The sequence below is a fragment of the Sorex araneus genome, chromosome 2, assembly GCF_027595985.1.
Source record: "Sorex araneus isolate mSorAra2 chromosome 2, mSorAra2.pri, whole genome shotgun sequence".
NCBI lineage: Eukaryota > Metazoa > Chordata > Mammalia > Eulipotyphla > Soricidae > Sorex > Sorex araneus.
In genome coordinates this window covers 377,624,945-377,646,161 of record NC_073303.1, presented here as the reverse complement: position 1 = coordinate 377,646,161, position 21,217 = coordinate 377,624,945, and the positions used below count along the sequence as shown (strand labels likewise).

General features: G+C 40.6%; 1 protein-coding gene across 11 annotated transcripts in view; it reads left to right on the top strand.

Annotated features, from left to right (window-relative positions):
* Positions 1-21,217, top strand: part of NETO1 (neuropilin and tolloid like 1) — a 181,831-nt gene that overhangs the window by 68,732 nt on the left and 91,882 nt on the right. For all 11 annotated transcript variants that reach the window (XR_008628625.1, XM_055128358.1, XM_055128359.1 and 8 more), the window contains 3 exons: positions 3,218-3,259; positions 3,378-3,505; positions 17,797-18,025. Coding sequence is in view for 10 of the 11 variants with exons in the window: in XM_055128358.1 (XP_054984333.1) it covers positions 3,218-3,259; positions 3,378-3,505; positions 17,797-18,025 (399 nt within the window). In the remaining variant the exon portion in view is untranslated. The remainder of the gene's footprint in view (positions 1-3,217; positions 3,260-3,377; positions 3,506-17,796; positions 18,026-21,217) is intronic.

The following is a 21,217-nucleotide window of genomic DNA, read 5'->3' as shown; positions in this document are numbered from 1 at the left end:
TGGAGGAGAGGTTTGGGGAGACAACAGAAGACCGCAAAGTCCAACTTCATTGTTCTTCTGCATAATAACGTATGCACTGCCTTCCGATGGCCGGGCATACATCAACCTCAATGTTCTTCAATCCATTTTGGACCGTTCTTAAAAATTAATTTGAAAGGGGGGCTCATCTGTTATCATGGTGGTGGTTAATTGAAATCAAATTGCAGGAAAATTTGAAAAAGAAAGAAGTGGGAGGGAGTGAGGGAAGAGAAGAAGGGAAGTGGAGAGAGAGAGAGAGAGAGAGAGAGAGAGAGAGAGAGAGAGAGAGAGAGAGCATTCTGTGCTCTTTCCATTATACAAAGATAAAAATAAATTTTGATTCTCAGAACTGGCATTTCTCTCAACATTGGCTGGCATAAGTTATAAAAATGACAAATGTTAGCCTTGAAACAGGAAAATAGAATATGAACCGCCCTGACAGGAGTCATGGAAAGCCACACAAGCCTAAAACATTGTAAAATTTAAAAAGGATCCAGGGGATAGTACTCGTCACTATTGTTAAGCACTAAGCAAATTAGTGAAAAGAATATAATGAATAATAAAAATCACGATAACTAAGGGGACTCACTGATATAAAAATAAGAAAATGAATGTGTCTCTTCAGTGCTGGCAAGGCTGTTTAATGGTCCCAATCAGCAGGAGATTTCATGCAAAAATGTAGTTCTCGTACACCACAGAAATGAAAGGTCTCTCTGTCTCTGTCTCTCTCCCTCTCTGTCTCTTTCTGCTTCTCTCTGTCTTTCTGTGTCTGTCTTTCTTTGTCTCTTTCTCTGTCTGTCTCTCTGTCTCTGTTTCTGTCTTTCTCTGTCTCTGTCTCTCTATCTTTGTCTCTCTCTGTCTCTCTCTCTCTGTGTCTCAATCCCAATCTCTCTCTGCTTTCTCTATCACTGCCTGTGTCTCTCTCTGTGTCTGTTTCTTTATCTCTGTCTCTCTGCCGCTGTCTCTCTATCTCTTTCTCTGTTTCTCTGTGTCTCTGTCCCTATCTCTCTCTACTCTCTCTGCCATATCTCTGTCTCTCCGTGCATCTCTCTCTGTGTCTCTGTCCCTGCCTCTCTCTGTTTTCTCTGTCACCATCTCTCTGTCTCTCTCTATCTCTGTCTCTCCTTCGGTGATGGGTGTGGGCGTGGGTCAGGCCCCACCAGGCGTGCACAGGGGCTTCTCTTGGCTGTACTCAGGATCCTCCTGGCAGTGGTTGAGTCACAGGCGGGGCAAACACCTTAATCCCTGTACTGTCTCTCCAACCCTCAAATGCACATTTTCGAAAGTAGAACCTAGCCCTTGATGTACACAGAAGAAAATAAAATCTCTTCAAAGGAATCATCTTGATCCAAATGAATGGTTGTGTCCTTATTCCTGCTGCTTTCACGGAAGTTAGGAGCAGCTGTTTGTTTTCTTTGTACCAAGGGTAAAGGAACTGTTTGAACTGTTTTCAAGGCACTTATGCAAAGAAGGTTTGCGTCTCCATTCAAAAGATGTTACCAAATCCTAGCAGAGTCTTATAAGAAGTGTTAATAAGTGTCTGTGATAACTAAATGGTAGTGAAAGTGGCCGGAACTTTGCATTTTCAACAGATCAATACCCCTATCACACTTGCAATGAAGACGCTTGTACAGTCAACCTGCATTTAGGGGTGCAGTAGACCCCAACCCAGACTCACCCAGGCTTCATGTAAACACATGCAGGTGTCTGAGCTCATTCAGGGTCTGTCCAAAACTAGACCACTCCCTTCTCCCGGAAGAACAGTATGTATTTATAGTAACATCTCATAAACCATATCTAACTTCATCAAAGTTGGAATTTAAGCTAATATGATAATAGCCAAAATAAATAAAATTTTATCATTTGCCAAATTCGATAGCATGTGTCGCGGAGATAGGTCTTACTCACAGATACGCTTGTTGCTTGTTCATGAATAAAAGACAGTCAAATTCCAAGTTTCGAAGTAACTGAGGGTCCAGAACACGTGTTGCTCCTAAAAGCAGAACATCCAGAGGACTGCAGCTCTGACAGGGGCTAGTGTCTGTCCACACCTGCGGCACTCTGTGCTTCGGTCCAGCTCGTTGTGAGAGTTGGTGTCATGGTGTTGTCTCACCTCGCCATCACCAACATCCCTAGCCTGAGCTCAGAGCAGCCAGCCCGGGCGTGTCTGCAGAGGAGCCTGCACGCCCGGCATGCTCACTTCTCCAAGGCAGTGCATGCAGCTCATCTGAAAATTGATTTCCAAAAACAGAAAGGAGGCCACCACCATTTTTGACGTGAAACCACCTGGACATCCTTGTGACACTCATGAAACATTGAGGCTTCCCTGGAATGAGCAGAGAACCAGCGAGGACAGGGCGAGAGACTAAAGCAGGGGGTGGAGGGATGGGAGCGGCCGGCTGAGGAGGCTTTGAGAGGCCACGTGGACACCAGTGAGAGACTGAGATGCCACGGAGAAGGCCCGGGGGTCAGGGGGGCGCCAAGGAGATTACCCAGGGTATATACCTCAACTTTGTGCTTCTCTGTTAAAATTGGTTCTCGCCTATTGCATAATCCTTCATATCTGGTGGAACTGTACACTAATTGTCTTTACAGTAAGGGAGCCCGTCAAGCTACCGAGAGTATCCCTCCCACATGGGCAGAGCCTGGCAAACTACCCGTGACGTATTCGATATGCCAGAAACAGTAACAACAAGTCTCACTTGGAGACATTACTGGTGCCCACTCAAGCAAATCAATGAACAACGGGACAACAGTGCTACAGTGCTACAGTACTTCAGCTTATAATATCCTCTATCTTCTGATTATGTAGTTAGGTGTAATGAGTGAGATTTTCGATGAGTAAACGATGGAATGGTATGGGAAGATTTTAAAAGGGGGGCTTATTTTGTTTGAAATAAGACTTGAAAAAAACTTGAAAAAAACTTAAAAGAGTCAAGTTCCATCAAATTGGATGAAATGATTTCTATGTAATATTATACACTCATGTTACCTCATCAAAAATACTACCTTAATAAGAATAAAATATGAACAAACATTCTATACTCAACAGTAATATGTACTTTTATTTAACCATTTTATCCCCCCCACCCTTTATAAGGGATGTGTCTGAGCAGGTTTGTGGCATAGTGCTTACAATTATTTTATATTGCTTACAATAAGCAGAATAAGACTAATTGTAGTTTTCCCCACTTTACAGATCCTGACTTCAAGGACCTTGGAGTTTTAAAACCATTACCAGGTCGGTGAAATGCGTATTCAGTCATCTTCAGAGGCCTTTGTTTTCTGCTAAAAAGTATACTTTGGGTTTATTACTCAAGCTCCATTTGTGTGTGTTTGTTTGGCATTTTGTCATTCAGCCTGTGAGTTCGAGACAGGCGGCCCGGAAGGGATTGTGGAATCCGTTCAAATCATGAAGGAAGGCAAAGCGTCTGCCAGCGAGGCCGTGGACTGCAAGTGGTACATCAGGGCACCTCCGAAGTCCAAGGTCAGTGGGACAGTGACACAGAGGTGGAAGTCCGTCTGGGAAACGAGGGGGTGTGGCTCTGATACAACAGGGCAGGCTCTGGAAGGCTCTGGGTGCAAGTGGGAGCCGTCACCCGGCTGATGTTGAAAGTGGCTCTTTCCTGTGTGACATAACTTTTAGTATCACTAATAACAATAGGTAATATTATACTATTATTATATAGATGAACAATGGGACAACAGTGCTATTTTGATGTAGTAGGCTGCAATATCTGCAGGTATCATTTTGTCACGGTATGTCTATAAAGTAGGATACCATGCCATACCCAAATCTTCTATCTGCTTTTTATTTTTGAGCACTTTCCTCTTTATTGCTAAATTAAGCATAAGATTTTGTAGGTCGTAAACACGTGGGAGATGGAAAAATAAGGAATAAAGAGGCAGGAACACAAATATGACCTAAGAGACTGAGTTGAAGAACATCAATGTAATTGTTCTACTTGGAAAAACCAGTTAAGTTTATAACTGTTTTTCAAACTGTGCAGTGTTACCTGTAGTGTTCTCTTATATTCTATGGATTTATGTTGAATTTTCTGAACATCAGGAATGACTCTTGTTGATTGTGATTTTCATTTATTTTGATATACATATTTTACTAATAACTAGACAAATTTAGTGATGAAAGGCTTTAATAGATTTAAAAAACACTGGTTCGGGTGCTAATATACCAATTATTGTGGTATAGATACAAGTTTTCCAAGATGGTTAAAGTGTAGTGAGAACTCTGGGAAGCAGGGACAAAACAGGAAACATGGAGGATCAGTTGTATAGATTATCAATTGGGTAAAGCTATTGTCATTGTAGAACTTGAAATATAGTTTGTTTAAATTCATAAATAGTATGATGCATTTGTAGAGTTAAATTTTATATATTGTATAGGCATGTTTAATTTTAGGAAGTTACTATTATTCAATCATCTGTGCTTTGACTATGCTGAGCTTTGCTTAGTTTTATTTTATAACAGAATATGGCGTCTATGAAAATAAGTTTTACAAAGTCAGGACTGGAATAGAAAACTATGGATCCTGAAATAAAAACCCAGTGATTTAAAACTAGTATTTCAATGCTATTAAGAATAGATTTTTTTAAAATGGTGACATTTACAATATAGTTCTCGATCAAATAAAGAAATGTTTAATAAGTAATAAAATAAAATAAATAAATATAATAAAAATATAGGGCTGGAGCAATAGCACAGTTGGTAAGGCAAAATTTTGTCTTGCACTCGGTCGACCCAGGTTTGATTCCAACACCCCTCTTGGAGAGCCCGGCAAGCTACCGAGAGTATCCCTCCCACACGGCAGAGCCTGGCAAGCCCCCCGTGGTGTGTTCGATACGCCAAAAACAGTAACAACAAGTCTCACAATGGAGATGTTACTGGTGCCCGCTCAAGCAAATCTATGAGCAACAAGGATGACAGTGACAGTGATATGGTATATGTTATATTGTATTATATATTATTTATAATACCACTTATTATTATAAATAATAGCAGGTGACAGGAGGAGACCCCCTGCAGCTCCCCTCTATGCAGAGACAGTGCTGGTGAGGCAGCACTCAAGGCACAATTACGCTTACCCCTCTTACCTACATCTGCAGCTCATTTGCCCTTTAACCCCAGACCTGTAGGAAAATGCCGCTGGTTTCACTCTTTGTCTGTGACATGGTGCTGAAAGCTGTGTTAAGGCAGGGGGCGGTGGGGAATCAGTGCTATGCCAGGGGGAGCTGGCCTGGACAGTGAGTTTTCACCATCCCTCTAGGGGTCATCAATGAGATCAGAGCCCCCTCATTCTTCACAGTGTCCCCCAATTCTACTGTAGTGAAAGTCCCAGGGACTTGTCAATAGAATAAAGACCAAAATATTGCTAGAGATGACTCAAAAAAAATTAAAAAGAACACAATCCACGTTATATTCTTAATACTTGGCTGTAGATTCAAATGTTAGCAGTCCATTCCTAAAATCTAAACCTTTTTAAAGAAAGTGCCTTGTGGACCAGATTCAAACCCAGGTTATTTGAGAAACGTATCTTTTGAGCAGCCATCTTTATTTGGTGATGGGTCAATCATAAATATCGTGCGCACCAGTAACGTCTCCATTTGTTCCTGTCATGTGCTAGTGTAGCTCAATGGCGTCTGCTCACTCTAGGAACATAAAGAGCATGTTGCTGTTACCGTTTTTGGCATATCGAATACGTCATGGGTAGCTTGCCAGGCTCTGCCCTATGGGCGGGATGTCCTTGGTAGCTTGCCAGGCTCTCCAAGAAGGGCAGAGGCTTTGAGCTTATATAGCTGAGCCAGAGGAGGTTTGTGGGTGTGTACCCCACATACCTAACTTTTGGCTGTTTAATTTATTGGTAAACTTGACCCCATGTTGTTGGGTCTGGCCACAGGCACAGCAGTTGGGGGTATCTGGAGGTCTGAAGGCACCATGAAGGCTGCTGATGCACTCCCCCCGCAGGTACAGGTTGACCTGCTGGTGGCACCATACCCCGGGTAGAGCACGTCCTGAGCTTTATTCCCGTTCCTTTATGGTCATTCTTTGGCCACAGCATTACAAACTCCTGTTAATGATGCATTAAATTTAGTTAATTATGTATTAGATGCATTAACTATGTATTACATGTTGTTAACTATGCATTGAGGTTGGAACTGTTCATTCGCTAATTAATTGATTTAGAGATTCTGTAAACTCCAACTGTTCCTCGGAAAATAAGAGAGGGCTTGCCAGCCCTCTTTGTCAAGAGGACACTTTCGTTTGCTGTCAGATATGGAGCTAAAGACTCTATGGGATCACCAGATCACTGAGGGGGTGACAGGGCTTAGTGGACTGGGGAGAAAGGCCTGGTGCCTCTGACATGGTTAGTCATGGCAAGGTCCAGTAGAAGCTGGATTTCTCACTAAATCTTCAAGAGAACTGGTCAGAGGACTATCCAGAATGAGTGAAGGACACGGGGGCCCAAAGAGTATTTGCTCCTTGGGGATTTAACATTAATTGCGTTGGGCCAGATGGTGTGAGACCATAAGAATGTGGATTCTGCCTGAAGGCATTGCTGTAGCTGGGAAAGTGTGGATCTGACAAAGGGCTTCACAAGAGAACAAAGCACTGCGGGCTTGGCCCGGATGGACACTCTTTTATGAAGTTGGCCAACGCGGGGGCCCAAGAGACAGTGGGAAGGATGCTGGCCTTGCATGTGGCCGGCCTTGGTTCAATTTTCAGCCTCCCCCATGTCCCCCTGTGCTCCTCAGGAATAGTTCCTCAGTGCAAAGCTTGGAGCATCCCCTGAGCACACCAAATGGAGCCCACAAGCAAAACAAACAAAACATTACAAGACAACCACAAACCCCTAGGAAGTTGGGAGTACTAGTAGCAGCCAACACAGGTCCCAGCAGCGACAGATGAAGGATTCATCAGCGTCCATAGGCGCAGTCTGGTGGCTGGACACTCAGCCAAAGCAGAAGCTGGGTCATCTTTTAGAACATGCTTGGTCTTTCTTCAGTTGGCATCTCCCCGGGGTTGTCACCGTTGGAGCTGGGGGACACTTACCTGAACCTTGTGTCGGAGGGGCTCAGAGCCCTCAGTCTGGTTCAGCTCCGTCACTGGCAAGTCTCTGCATCGGCAAGTCTTTGAAACAACGGCAGCATAAAATCAGCTCCAGTGATTTCTTCCTTAATACAACCAAAGGCTACTGCTGAAGTGAAGCTGCAAATACCCGCAGCTGTCCTTCGGCCCCGAGGGAGCATCCAGCCAGCAGAGTTCCACGAGCGACAGAAGACACCAAAGCCCTACTTTGGATCACAGTCACCAAAATCTGAAGGGTGACAAGCCCGTGTGACCGTCACCACAGGAATGAAAGCTTGGTTAATGTTTGTTTCCCCCAGCACTCATGGAGCCCCTCCTTGTAACCAGCATTCTTGTCACTGCCCAAGAGGGGGTCTTGGGGGACTGTCACACTCACTGTTGTCTTCCTGGTGGTAGACAATCAATTGCTGTCTTTGTATGAACCGAGAACCACACTACACAGTCACCCTTACGCACCTTGGCGATCCGTGACCTAAAGGGGAAATAGCCAAGTTGGATGAAGATGGCGCCACCATGACACGCTCTGTTCAGTTAAAGCTGAGAGGATGGGAAGCAACTCGAATAACTGGAGAGAAGCAAGAACTGGAGACTACTGCCCGTGGGTCTTTCTGTTTGTATGGAATTCTAGAAGCCTTTGGGAATCAAGGACCCAAGCTCAACTTGAAGTGGCTCCTGGGGAATCATTGAATGCCCACTGGTGATTGAACCAGATTGCACAAAAGTGGCTTCCTGGAGTTCTACTATGATTTATTTAGGACATTTTATGCTTCTGAGTCTTGTGACAAAAAAAAGAAACGATAATATCTGATATTTCTTTTGTTTTAGAGAAATAAAAGAGATAGTTACCTTAAACTTAACTATGAAAGAAGGTGAAAGAACTCATGAAAGGTAACTGAGATCCCTGTGGCGGGGACACGTACTCCTGAAAATATGTCACATTTTACGCAGTGCAGGGGATTGTGGCACATTGCTCTGAATCTGATTCATGAAAGGACCATGGCAAGAGTATTCTGGGACGCAGCTGAATGAACAGACGCAGAGCCCGGAGGAGGGAGAAAAGGCGTTTATTCTATGGCAGTTACAGTATTTTATACCTCCCTGCTGGGGACGTATAAATGCTGATAGGATAAGATCAATAAGATTAGGAGTGGCAACTTTTGCTAGGTGTGGCATGGGGTTAGCTAGTGATTAAACAAATAGTGACAGGATAAGATCAGTAAGGTAAAATGACTCCCTACAATGAAGTCTGAAACTTAATGTGTTTATAAATACCCAATGTCAAGCTATAGCTAAACTATTGTAAATAGGACATCAAGAGCAAAGAACATGCCAATTATCATTCAAGAGAAGGAAAGAGAATTTTAGCTCTATCTGCATTGTTTTAAGTAATGCAGTTTATTTGAACACTTGAAACTAAAAATTACAAATTTTGACTCAATATAAATTTTTGCTTCTGTTTTTGTTGTAATAATGGTGCTGCCCCAAGCAGAAATTCTTCCCACAGAAGGCATTCAGATAAGTTTGACAGGAATTTTGTACAATACTTAAAGAGTCGAGGATTGCTGGAGCACAGACAATATTAAAATATTTTTAAGACCAAGATCTAGTTTTGAGAATTAATCTGTAATAAGAGACTTATTCAGATGACTGACTGGTTAATAACAGAGTAGGACAAGATTTTTCTCTTCTGATTGCCAGCTCCCCTGTGAGGTTGAAAGGCATTATTTGGGGGAAAATTACCACATTCGATGAGGCAGGAAAAATAGATAAGTCAAAGGATATAAAAGAGTACAGATGAAGAAAATTAATTTAATTTTAGTTAATAAATTAGGCGCCTGGGGAAACATAACTCCAGCTTTCAGTAATTACTCATTGATCTTTTAAATTAAATTTTAATGTGTTGTTTCCTAGAGCAAAAGATTTTGGATGGAATTAGAACAAGTCCATACACTTAACTTAAAGGAAGTCCGCAGCTGGCTGTCCCTAGGTGTTCTTCCTTGAACATCTTGCTTGCTATGTCCCGTGAACTTTTTTTAGAATTTTTTAATTGAATCACTGTGAGATATAGTTACATCCCCAAGTATTTTTGGTGGCTGAATTTTCCACTTTGGAGCAGCTCACACTCTCTCATGATCATGGACTGCCACTTCATCTCCCCTCACAGACATCTGAATAAATTTTGTTCAATAAAAACTATCTTGCCTCACTAAAAAAAAATAAAAGGTCTGAATTTTATAATGAAGTTATGTTAAATTATGTAATGAACTTAATTTTCATAGGTAGACTTAAGAAGATATTCCAAACTTCAAGTCCAGTCTCTGGAACTGTGACTACATAATATAGCACCTGATGATATGAAATTACCCGATGTTTTAATCATGCAATTAAGTTTACCAATAGATTGATTCTGTTAATAAAATGGTGTTTATTCAGGCAAGGCTAATCTAATCACACAAGATTTTTTTTTTTTTTTGGCCTTTTGAGTCACACCCAGCGATGCTCAGGGGTTATTCCTGGCTCTACACTCAGGAATTACTCTTGGCGGTGCTTGGGGGACCATATGGTATACTGGGGATTGCAAGGCAAATGCCCTACCCGCTGTACTATTGCTCCGGTCCCTCACACATGATTTTTATTTAAAAAAATGTTGAGACTTTTTTTACAATGCAATATTCTTAATGATGTTGTCCCAGGCGTGTAAGCATGACACCACATAGGTCACCAGTGCAACCCAAGGATCCCATGCTCCTCCCTTTCAACCTAACTTAGTTGTGTAGATCAGTTTTCCTATTGTGTTTCCTTTGGCTGTTTGTTGCTACATTGCTCTGTCTAACTGTAATTGCTCTGTTTGTTGCTACATATGAGAGAGGCCCATCTGCATTTATATCTTTCCTTCTGACATCTCAGCCTGATATCCTCTATTTCCATTCATGTTGCTTCAAATTGCATGATTCTGTTCTTTTTTAGAGCTGCATAGTATTCCATGTTGTGTATATGTACCACAACTTCTTGATCAATTCCATTGTAATAGGGAACTATTACACTAACATATGCCTCAGAGACCTGGGCCCTACGCAAGCAGGATGAGAATGCTATTAGGGTATCCCAAAGAGGAATCGAAAGAGCTATACTGGGAATATCATGTCTCACTCAAGGTAGAGAAGGAATTCGGAGTTCTGACCTCCGTCGACGGTCAAAAATCAGGGATGCTGTCTCATTTGCCAAGGCATCAAAAATTAGATGGGCCGTTCATGTAATGCAATTCAGAGACGACTGTTGGACTAGAGCTGTTACAGACTGGATTCCACGGGACGTCAGAAGACCTCGTGGTCGCCCTCCAACTAGATGACCAGATTTCTTCATCAAATCTCTGAATGAATGATTTGAGGCTCTTTCTGTTCCGGGAGCGAGCAGGTATCATTGGGCTACACTAGCTCGTGACAGGGACAAATGGCGATGTTACTGGCTCCCACTCGAGCAAATAGAAGATCAACGGGACTACAAGTGATACAAGTGAAGGGAATTTGGATTGTGTCCATATCTTGGCCATTATACTAAGTGTGGTGGTGACCCTTTTTAGAAACAAAGTTTTCTTGAGCAGAGAGGAAAAAGGGAAAGCCAGAGGAAGTACGAACCTGTTGTTTTCAGTGGCACAATGTTCATCTTCAACAAGTCACGACAAGGAATCACATTTAAAACTGAGCAGCTGTGAGTTTAGTCTCATACGGGCTTAGCAGAGAGAACAGTCCAGCCTGCAGACACCTCTGTGACCTACAGACCTTGGAGGAAAACAATGAATGAAGTTTAAAGCTTCTCACTGGTGTTTGTGGGCATTTGTTGTCATGATGAAGGAGACAATATAATGGACACAGTGTAATCATGGTGATTGATTCCAGAGTTAGGTTGTCTTTGAAAGCCAGATTTGGGGGTCATGCAGTGCTTTGGATCAAATCTGCACTCTTGCATGACACAGCCCTTGGGACCATCTTTTTTGACCTATCCAATGATAGGCTTTCAGAAGCCTAATGATGGAGTCTGTTCTTATTATCTCTGTGAAGGTAAGCAAAATTGTAAAACACAGGTAAAAAAATGGAAGTTTTAAAGAAAATGTTATAAGAAAACTTATAAACAATATAATACAGTCTCAGTCTTGCTAATTTTAGCTCAGAGATGAACTTTAAATAGTTTGATACTTGTGTCTGCATAGCAGAGCATTGTCTTAATGTTGCCTCATGAGCTCTTCCAGTGTGTGTGTGTGTGTGTGTGTGTGTGTTAAAGGAACTGCTATCAGCCTGAAAATTAATGGCCTTTCTGGACTACTGATGGTGGTAAGACTCAGAGTGTCTGCTCACAAAGCAGGTGGGTACTATGCAAATGCAGGGCTTCAACCCTGTAGAATATGTTACCTTATAAAGTGCAAATTATTACCAACATCATGGAATATCATGGGTAGCGCTTCTCAAGACAATAGTGTGCTTCTTCTTTTTGGCAAATACAGAGAAGACAGTTTGGGCAAGTATTTCCCTTGTTTTATTGGTTTATTTGGTTTATTTGGGACAGCCTTGCAAGCTTCCCATGGTGTATTCATATGCTAAATCCAGTAACAAGCTGGATCTCATTCCACTGACCCTGAAAGAGCCCCCAGTGCGACATCGTTGGGAGGGCCTAGTCGAGAGAGCCTTCTAAGATCTCAGGGAAAGGACAAAATGAGAGGTTACTGAGCCCGTCCGAGAAATCGGTGATTAACGGGATTTTCGTGATTCGTCATTTAAAAATATTACAGGTTTTCTGGGGTTTATCTTAACACCTTTCTGTTTATATAGGACTCCAAACTTCCAGGATGCCCAGCAGCAAAAATTCCTCTCACCCCACTTCTTTCATCCACCACCTTTTACTCTGATCAGTATCATGGTTTCATTGATGTCTTCATCTGAGACGCAGAGTATTTTTACTCTGGTCAGTACCATGGTCTCACTGAGTATCAGAGTACTTTTACTCTGGTCAGTACTGTAGTCTCACCCAGTCTGAGTACTTTTACTCTCATCCGTATCATGTTCTCACCAAGTCTCAGAGTACTTTCACTCTGGTCAATACCATGGTCTCACCGAGTCCGAGTAGTTTTACTCTGGTCACCACCATGTTCTCACTGAGTCCCAGGGCACTTTTACTCTGGTCACCACCGTGTTCTCACTGAGTCCCAGGGCCTTTTACTCTGGTCACTACCATGTTTCACCATATCTCAGGGCAACTTTCATTGTTTCTTAGACAGTTTGCTTTTTTGAGTTATTTATACTCCACACATGGATAAGATCATCAGGTAATTGTTTTTTCTACTTTCTTATTTCACTTAGTATAATCACCTTTTCTTTTCATTTATTTTCTCCAAAATGCAAAAGTTCATCATAATGCTGTCAAAGTATCAATTCATAGAGTGCATAAAAACAGAGTTTCCTGTTTTTAATGGAAGCACGATGGTTTATAAGATTGCTGATAATGAGGTTTCCTGTATGCAGCATTCTGACACCACACCCTCCCATCTACTCACCTATCGACAGGCACGTAGGTTGAGTTTCTATTTTGACTCTTGTGAATAATACTGGCAGAAACATAGGGGTTCAGGTACCAACCCAAACTAGAGTTTCAGAGCCCTTAGATGTAGGTGTGGTTGTGCTGCCTTCATATAGTGACCCCGTTGGCCTGAAGAGATTTTTCAAAGGAGACATGCAGAAGATTCATAGACATTTTAAAAAATGCTCCTAAATAAATAAGTTTAAAAAATTTTTAAAACAAACTTCATATATCTCAAAAATATTACTCAGCTTCTCTTACTTGGGAAATGCAAATCACAATAAGCTCGCTCCTTCCTCTGATGAGAATGACCTACATGCAAGAAAAGGAAACACATGTTGATGAAAATGTGGACATAACAAAGTCACAGTTGCCACAACTATACATTTCTGCAGCTGTGTAGAAAACGATATGGAGCTTCAATGGAAGAATATTTTTAGATGGTAACTGTCTCTTAAATACAGAACACTGTAACTTGTGAGGAGGAACCAGATCAAATGGCTGCTATAAAATAGTTGCTTTCTTGAAGGGGCTGGAGAGATTGTAGAGCATGTGAAGAAGCTTTCAGGAAGCTCTTATTTGATATGCCACCACCTGGGTTCACCCCAGTTTTTCCAGGAGTGAGCTCTGAGCACAGAGTCAGGAGTAAGCCTTGAGCACAGAGCCAGGAGTAAGTCCTGAACACAGAGCCAGGAGTAAGCCTTGAGCAGTTGTGTCTCAAAATGCAAACAAAAAATTAAATACAATATTAAAACATATTTACTTAATAAATTGTTAGATTGGCTTGCTTAAAGTACACAAAAAAGTTTGTTCCCTAGTTTGGGTTATTTGGAAGATAAATATTACTAGAAATTGCTTATATATTCTGGAGCTTTCCCCATTATATTCAATAAATCACTTTGTCAGCCCAAACTCTTTTCAATTGATTAGAAAGAAGAATGCATCAAAATGATTCACTGGGGAGAGATTGTAATCTGACTATTTTACTGGAGTTATATATTATTCTGTTTATCATTTCTTCTTTTCTTCTTCTGCAGAGAGACTAAATGTTCTTTGTCATTTTTTCCCCTTAAATACAAACACTCTCCAAGGGTAATTCTTTCCCTCAGTGATATTATGATACATGTTTTAAGCTTAAAAGGGTCACTTAAATGATACTAAAATTTAATTTATCTTCACGATCCATATATTATGTAGTAGACTGTGGTCAAGCCACTTTTCTGGTTAATTACATTTTTCAGTAAAAGCTTGGTGCTTAGGAAAGCTTTGGTATTACCCTTCAGAATGTGTTTTTAAAAACCTTTCTTAAATAATTTAAAAAATGAAGGTTAGAAATAAATGGATGCTTCAGAAGCAATTGAACACAGCACAGGCGGTCAATTGTTCACTTGTTCTCCAAAGAACATTTGGTCTTAGAAGAGTGTCCCTTGTGTTTAGAAGGTAGGTGAGCCTCAGTCAGCACTGGGCAGTCAGCCGCCTGCAAAGGAAGCTGTGAGCATTTTCTGCAGGAGTCCAATGAAGAAGCTTGCTGGAACGTGTATAGCCTTCCTAATGGGGGCAGGGTTCTTCCATAATCATATTTTTAAAGAAAAGGGCATGTGTGGGATGTGACTCAGTGATAGAACTCAAGTCCCCCCAGGAGTGAAGAAACCCCCAGTTTGGCCCTCAGCACCAGGGGACGAGACACCAACATCAAGGGGAAGTTGACATGAAAGGAACAGATTGACTTTCTAAGATTCTCACTTATATTTCCATAGTCACGTGTCCTAACTCCTCTAGGAAAATGGAAAGGGCTTGGCTCACTTTCTTGTATTCATATGTCTATGAATTTGTGTTGTAATTTGTTTTCTTTAAAAGTACAAAGCTCTATCCGGAAGGTGTGAGAACTGAAGAGCAAGTCTCCTAGGTGGTTGTGTATTTGAGTAAGGGCAAGGCTTCCGGTTGATCTGTCTCCCGTATCAAATAAATTCATTCCTCAAGGGTCTGTGTTTCCTTGAGAAAGTTACTGTGTTTTTATAAATCTCATGATGATTAGTTTTACAACCTTGTAAAAATCATTGGAGAGATGCTCTATGCTATATCATACTCAAAAATAGCATTTTCCACTTATCTCTAGCAGTGTTCCCTTCCATTGGCAAAAACATTTATTTACTATTGTAGATGAGTTTTTTATTGTTTAGGGGACACATCTGCTGGTGCTGAAAGCTTTTTCCTGACTCTATGCATTGGAATAACTCCTGGTGGGGATAGGGGGACCATAAGTGGTCAGGGATGGAACCTAGGTCAGTCTTGTACAAGGCAGGTACCTTAACCACTATACTATCTCTCCAGCTGACTGTAACTGAGAATTTTAACTATGTTGGATTTGTTAAACAGGATTTGAAAGTATCAATATATACTTGATGTTGTTCATATGTAGAAAGATATTATCTTAGAAAAATATCTATAATTTCTATGTGGATATTTTTATTGCATTTCCAATCGGTTGACTTTTATATAGGATGATGTGGTATGGTTTCATGACAGATATCTCCCAGTAAAGGTGACACCCACATTTCTTTTTTGTCTTCTCTGATCTGTCTTCTGGTAAGGTTATCTAAAGGCTCCTTCTCTTTCCATCAATATATAGGAAAGTTTTAAAAGGCAAATGTGTAAAAACTTGTAAGGTTCATATAGTTGCTTATAAATTCCCAAAGTAAATATTTTGTGCTACAGTTGCAGTATAAGATATAATCCAAGTGTTTAAAGATAAAGAAACTTTGTCAGTTTACAGGATTTCATCTGTTTTTAAATTATAAGTGCTAAAAAACCAGTTAAAGCCTTTAGAATGGCTACTGTAGCTGTTTTTTAGAGATTTAACTTTGACTGGGCCAGTTTTGGGGTGAGAGAATAGAAGGTTTGGACTTAGGCCTTCTGAAGATTAGGTGGAGATGGCTAAAGTATAAAGGTGTCCATGGAGAACAAAATCAACTTTTTTGGGGGGGGGAATTCATAAAGATTCATGTTCAATCAATAGGAACATTGATGTAGAACAGAAATAAATTTCTATTGCATAAGTCAAGTTTTAAAATTTATTGATATTGGATTATGTGGAAAATACAAGATTAGCAATTCATGAAATAGGAAAGAGTGGGTATAGAATGGAGAAAGATGAATTTTGAACTGGAAGCATGCCTTTAATTTATACCTGTTATGTTCGTGGACTGGTGATTAAGGGGAAATAATGTGTAGGTCTCATTTATGGGAAATGTAGAATACATGAGTTAGCTGTGAAAGGTAATTGCATTCCAGAAGCAACTCGGAGTATATGTGTTACACTTTATGTCACTGCACAGTCTCTCCTTCCATGGCTATGTCAAGATGTCCTTGACACATACTTTCTCTACAGACCCTCATGCTTTGCTTTAGATCACTTTTCTATTTTTTTGGGAAAATAGTTGCACCACTGTTAAATTGCAAGAGATTTTTTTTTGAGGGAAGGGGGGGTATTTGGGCACTGGCTGTGCTCAAGAGTTACTCCTGAGTCTGTTCTTAGGAATTACATCTAGTAGTGCTCAGAGGCACAGTATGGGATGCCTGGAATCGAACCCAGGTTGACTGCATACAGGGGCAAACACCCTATCCTTTGCTCTGTCCCCAAATTGCAAGATTTTACTGCAATTTGCACCAGCACCATTAAACTGCCCCAGACCCTCACCACTGTCTCTGTCACTCCCTCTCCTGGCCCCCTCTGCTTGATGAGTTTAGTTTTGGATTCAAATTTGTCATCATGTCATGCATTCCTTTATTATATTTGTATACCACAGAGAGTGGTCATCTGGTATTTGTTTGCCTCTCTTTGATTCAACTTAAAATGCTGCCCTACAGTTCCATCCACAGCCAAGTACAAGGTTCAATATTGTCCAGAAGATGCCTAAGTTTCCATTGTGCATCTACTACACAATTTCTTTATTTATCTGCCATTGGACATATTGGCTCTTTCCTTATTCTAGCTGCTGTACTTAGTGCCGCAGTGAGCGTAGGTGTGCAAGCATCGTTTCAGATGAATGGTTTTGCATCCCTGGGAGAGTTACCAAGGACTGGGATCACAGGATGATCTTCCATTGGTGATTTTGGAACACATCCCTAGCACCCTGAGTAATATCTGGGGCAAAATAAGAGGCCAGGGCAAAATCTTGGTGAATGAATAGTAGAGAGTTTCCTTTGGGCTCACCTCTGCTCAAATTAATTGTGCACCATTCCCAATTTATGTCTGTAAATATTAAAATACTGTATATAAAATCATAAAATATCATCCTAAGGTTGCTATCTAATTGTTGAAAGGTTATGAATGAAGGCATTCGAGATGAGATGTCTCATGTCTGATGGCCAACTTAGACCAGGTAAAACAGAATTTCTTCATCAAAATATGACAAGAAACTCTCTAGGGTTGCAGGGAGTGTTGGAAAATGGTCTAGGTTCATTGTGATTTTAGCGCATCAACTATATATTTAATTTTATTTCTATATATTTGGCTGAGCTTCAAGTTACTTTATGGCAAGAATACTCATAGTTAGCTGATCTTTACAAAATTTAAATCTTAGAAGATGAAACAGCGATGTGAAAAAATTTTAACAAAATAAAATCAGAGTATATTATTAGATATAATTTCTGTTTTCTTTGGTACTCGTACAGAGTACTTTCCAGACATTTTTGGAAATAAATGGAAACCGGGATACTTTATAAGGGATGCATCAGGACTTCTCAAACACATTGGTGCTGATCAAAATAAAAGAGTCTGTGTTGCAAAACTAATCACTGATTCCAAGACAGTGATGAGCAGAAAGAAGTATCATTTGGGTAAAAGGACTGAGCTAGAGGAAATGGCATACTTACTAAAAGAAAGAATAGCATTATTGAATATGATTTGCTCTCATTCATCTGTTTTTCCTTCCTGCTTTCCATGTAGAGAAAATAATGATTGATTGCAATCAGGACTGTCTTGTGAGCCTGAAAAAGCCAGGGGTGGAAGGGTGGGGGTGGAGGGGGTGGAGTTCTGGTCCTTGCTGAAGTGCTTTCCTGTTTTGATTTGGGACAATGATTATACTTCTGTGGCTGTTCCGCAGATTTACTTACGGTTCTTGGACTATGAGATGCAGAATTCCAATGAGTGCAAGAGGAACTTCGTGGCCGTGTATGACGGGAGCAGTTCCGTGGAGGACCTGAAAGCCAAGTTCTGCAGCACCGTGGCAAATGACGTCATGCTCCGCACGGGACTGGGGGTCATCCGCATGTGGGCGGACGAGGGCAGCAGGAACAGCCGCTTCCAGATGCTCTTCACATCCTTCCAAGAACGTGAGTCCTCGCACTTGACTGTCCTTCAGCCCTGTGGTCTGACGTCTGATGCACCTCCCTTAAGTGGTCCATGTGTTTTCTTCATGCATCCTGAGCACAGCGGGGCGTTCCTTGATCAGATGCTAAAATCACTGCATTTCCCGTCCCTTTAGCTGCTGTCAGTGACAGGAGAGACTCACCACTGTCTCTTGATGACTTATTTTGGCATCTGCGTGATATTCGTGCTTAAGGCAGTGCCCCCCAGCCCCCCACACTTCAACTGGGAAATAATGAGTCTTGTTTGCTGCGCTTTCACGCTCTTCCTTCTTATCAAGTGTCTGGGGCAGATGCAGCCTCTTTTGATGAAGTTTGAGTTTTAGTCTTAAGAGTCTACATAATTATAATGGGTGGGTTCTCTTTCGCAAGCTTCTCTGCAGACCCGGTTATTTTAAATAGCTCTGTGACTACATAGTTCCAACTGAAGTAGGCAAAGAGAAATAATTGTTTGGGAAGGGAGTCAGAAAAATTTCAGAAAATATTGAAAATGGCACAATGGCTGATGCCCAGAGTTATGTGCTAAGTACAGCAATTTCAGAAAATTATGTTCTAACAAATAGTGACTCATATTAATAGATATATTTGGAATGTTCTTTAGAAAGCCTGAATAATTCATGTTTAATAAATTTATACAAATAAAATAATCCAAGGCAGTTGAGCTGAAGTACCTTATATTTTTAATTACATTTTAATGTAGAATATAATATTTGTTTTTGTATTTCAAGGATTTTGCAATGATATGCAAGATTCAATATTTTTCAATCCATAAATGTTGTTTATTATATAATTGCTTTACAGAATGAACAAATAGTATTTTGGCTTTAAATTTCTTTCCAGTTACCCAGTTGAATTTATAGGGTACCAGGTGTAATGAATGTTACCTTGGCTTCCTAAATCTTATTGCTATCATAGAGTATGTTAAAGATCTCTGCAGAATTAATGCAGACTTAAACAGCAATTGTTGACTAGTCTATCATTTCAGTAGTTGGTCAAACTGTTAGCTAGAGTACATTTTTATTCCAGCAACATATTTTGCTGAAAAAAACAATATGTTTTCTACTAGAACACAAAAAGTTCAGACTATCAGAGTATATAGTCATAAACACACACATATACATATATATTTCTGGTTGATACCATATTGAATGGGCTGGAGCCATAGCACAGCAGGTAGGGCGTTTGCCTTACATGAGGCCAACCTGGGTTTGATTCCTCCATCCCTCTCGGAGAGCCGGGCAAGCAACCAAGGGTATCCTGCCCGCACGACAGAGCCTGGCAAGCTACCCGTGGTTTATTCGATATGCCAAAAACAGTAACAACAAGTCTCACAATGGAGACCTTACTGGTGCCCGCTCCAGCAAATCGATGAACAATGGGACGACAGTGCTACAGTGCTACCATATTAAATAGACTTAGCTTTGGCGAGGGCTGCTTTATTCAATAACCTCAATTTTGTTGGATGGTAATATGTTGATGTCTGATTTCAATGACACAGATACGGAGATAGTTAACTATCTTAAACGATATAGTCAAGTCTTTAAAAGTATCTTAGAATCTGAAAGGTCTTATCAAAACCATACTCTAAAATGTAATAGGGATAAATTGAAACATTCAAGTAAAGCATAATCTTATTTCCTAGGCATTCATTAAGTTTATTCCATTCAAACTCAATTTGTGCCAAAACTTTTATAATATGGTCATGAACAAAAATATCTTCTGCATTACAAGCTTGTGTTAAGGAACATGCAGTACAGTCCAAAGAAGATGGTCTCTGGTCGATACTCAGGCAGCCTGGAGCTGTGATAAGCCCCAAGGAAGACAATGCCTCAGCCTTGTGGTTCTCCCCACCCTCCCAATTCACAGCTTGCAAAGTTGTGCCTTTTGGAGCTCTTCCCCAAAGGACTTCATCTCCTGTGTGAGGCTGGGGTGGGGGTGGGGGGGTTGTTACCTTCCTTAACTCTTTACAACACCCTACCAGTAAGCCAGAACACTATAATTTCACAATTTCTCTTCTCCTCTTTTGTTTATCTCTGCCCCAATTTCATTTCTTTGTGTTTTTCTGGGTCTCATCAAAGAGGAAGACAGTAATTAATTGGAAGAGGCAGAAATGTGTATAATGATGTCAAAAGGCAAAAGGAGAAGGGAGCTCAGATATATTTTTATTTTTCAAAATGTGATTAGACTTAGACTTCTTCTGGGTGATGCGGTGTATAGATTAATGTCTAAGAGGCAAAATTAACATTTGTTCAGTGAGTCCTAGGAAAGCATTTGAGTAGTTTAGGAAAACCATGGTAACTCATAGAGCTCTGATATTTCACAATTGGGCAGTTCTACCTGACTCCAGATGGGTGGGAATGAGTCTCATCAGGTGTGACTGGAGTAGGGAAATATCCTCTTGGAAAGGAAAAGGACTGTCCACCTCATATGTCCCTTTAGTACTATCTCTGAGTCTTTCTATTCTGACTCAACAGAAAATGGTTCATGTCATTAGATGCATTTATGTTTGAGGCAAATGGTAGGGCTTCTCTGCAGGTAATTAAATGATTTCCAGAAGTTATTGCAGTGAATCAACTTCAATAAAAAATCTAGAAAAAATAGAGCATTTTTCCTGTATACAGAGAAAATCACCCAGTGTTTATGTTCCTATCAAGTGGGTAGATAGCACACTCTTTTGAATGATAAGTTCTATAATAGAATTTCCCCATGAATAAACTCATAAGGTTACAGTAAGCTTCAGTGGGAACAGATATTCTGTGTCATGTGGTCTGTGTTTTGTTATGATTTTTTTTTTGCAATGGCAAAAACTGCAAAATTACATTATATGCTAAAATCATCCTTGTGAAGGAAGGGAGTGAAAGATAAATATCATCATATGTGGAATATGAATAACGAAAGCAAACAGACTGGTAAAGAAATAGCAGAACTAAATCTTAGACTTGGTGAACTCTGCACTCCTAAAAGGAAAAGGGAGAAGTCTGGAGTAATCGCTAGAGGGATTATTCTTTGTTCTTGGATGGCTTTGCAAAGTTGCTGCTGACATGTGACAGAGATATAGCTTTAGAAGGATGAGGCTACCCCCTAAAATACAATAGGGTTGTAAATCAATGATGATTCAGTAAAAGCCTATAAATTAAAAAGAAGTATGTGGGTCCGTAC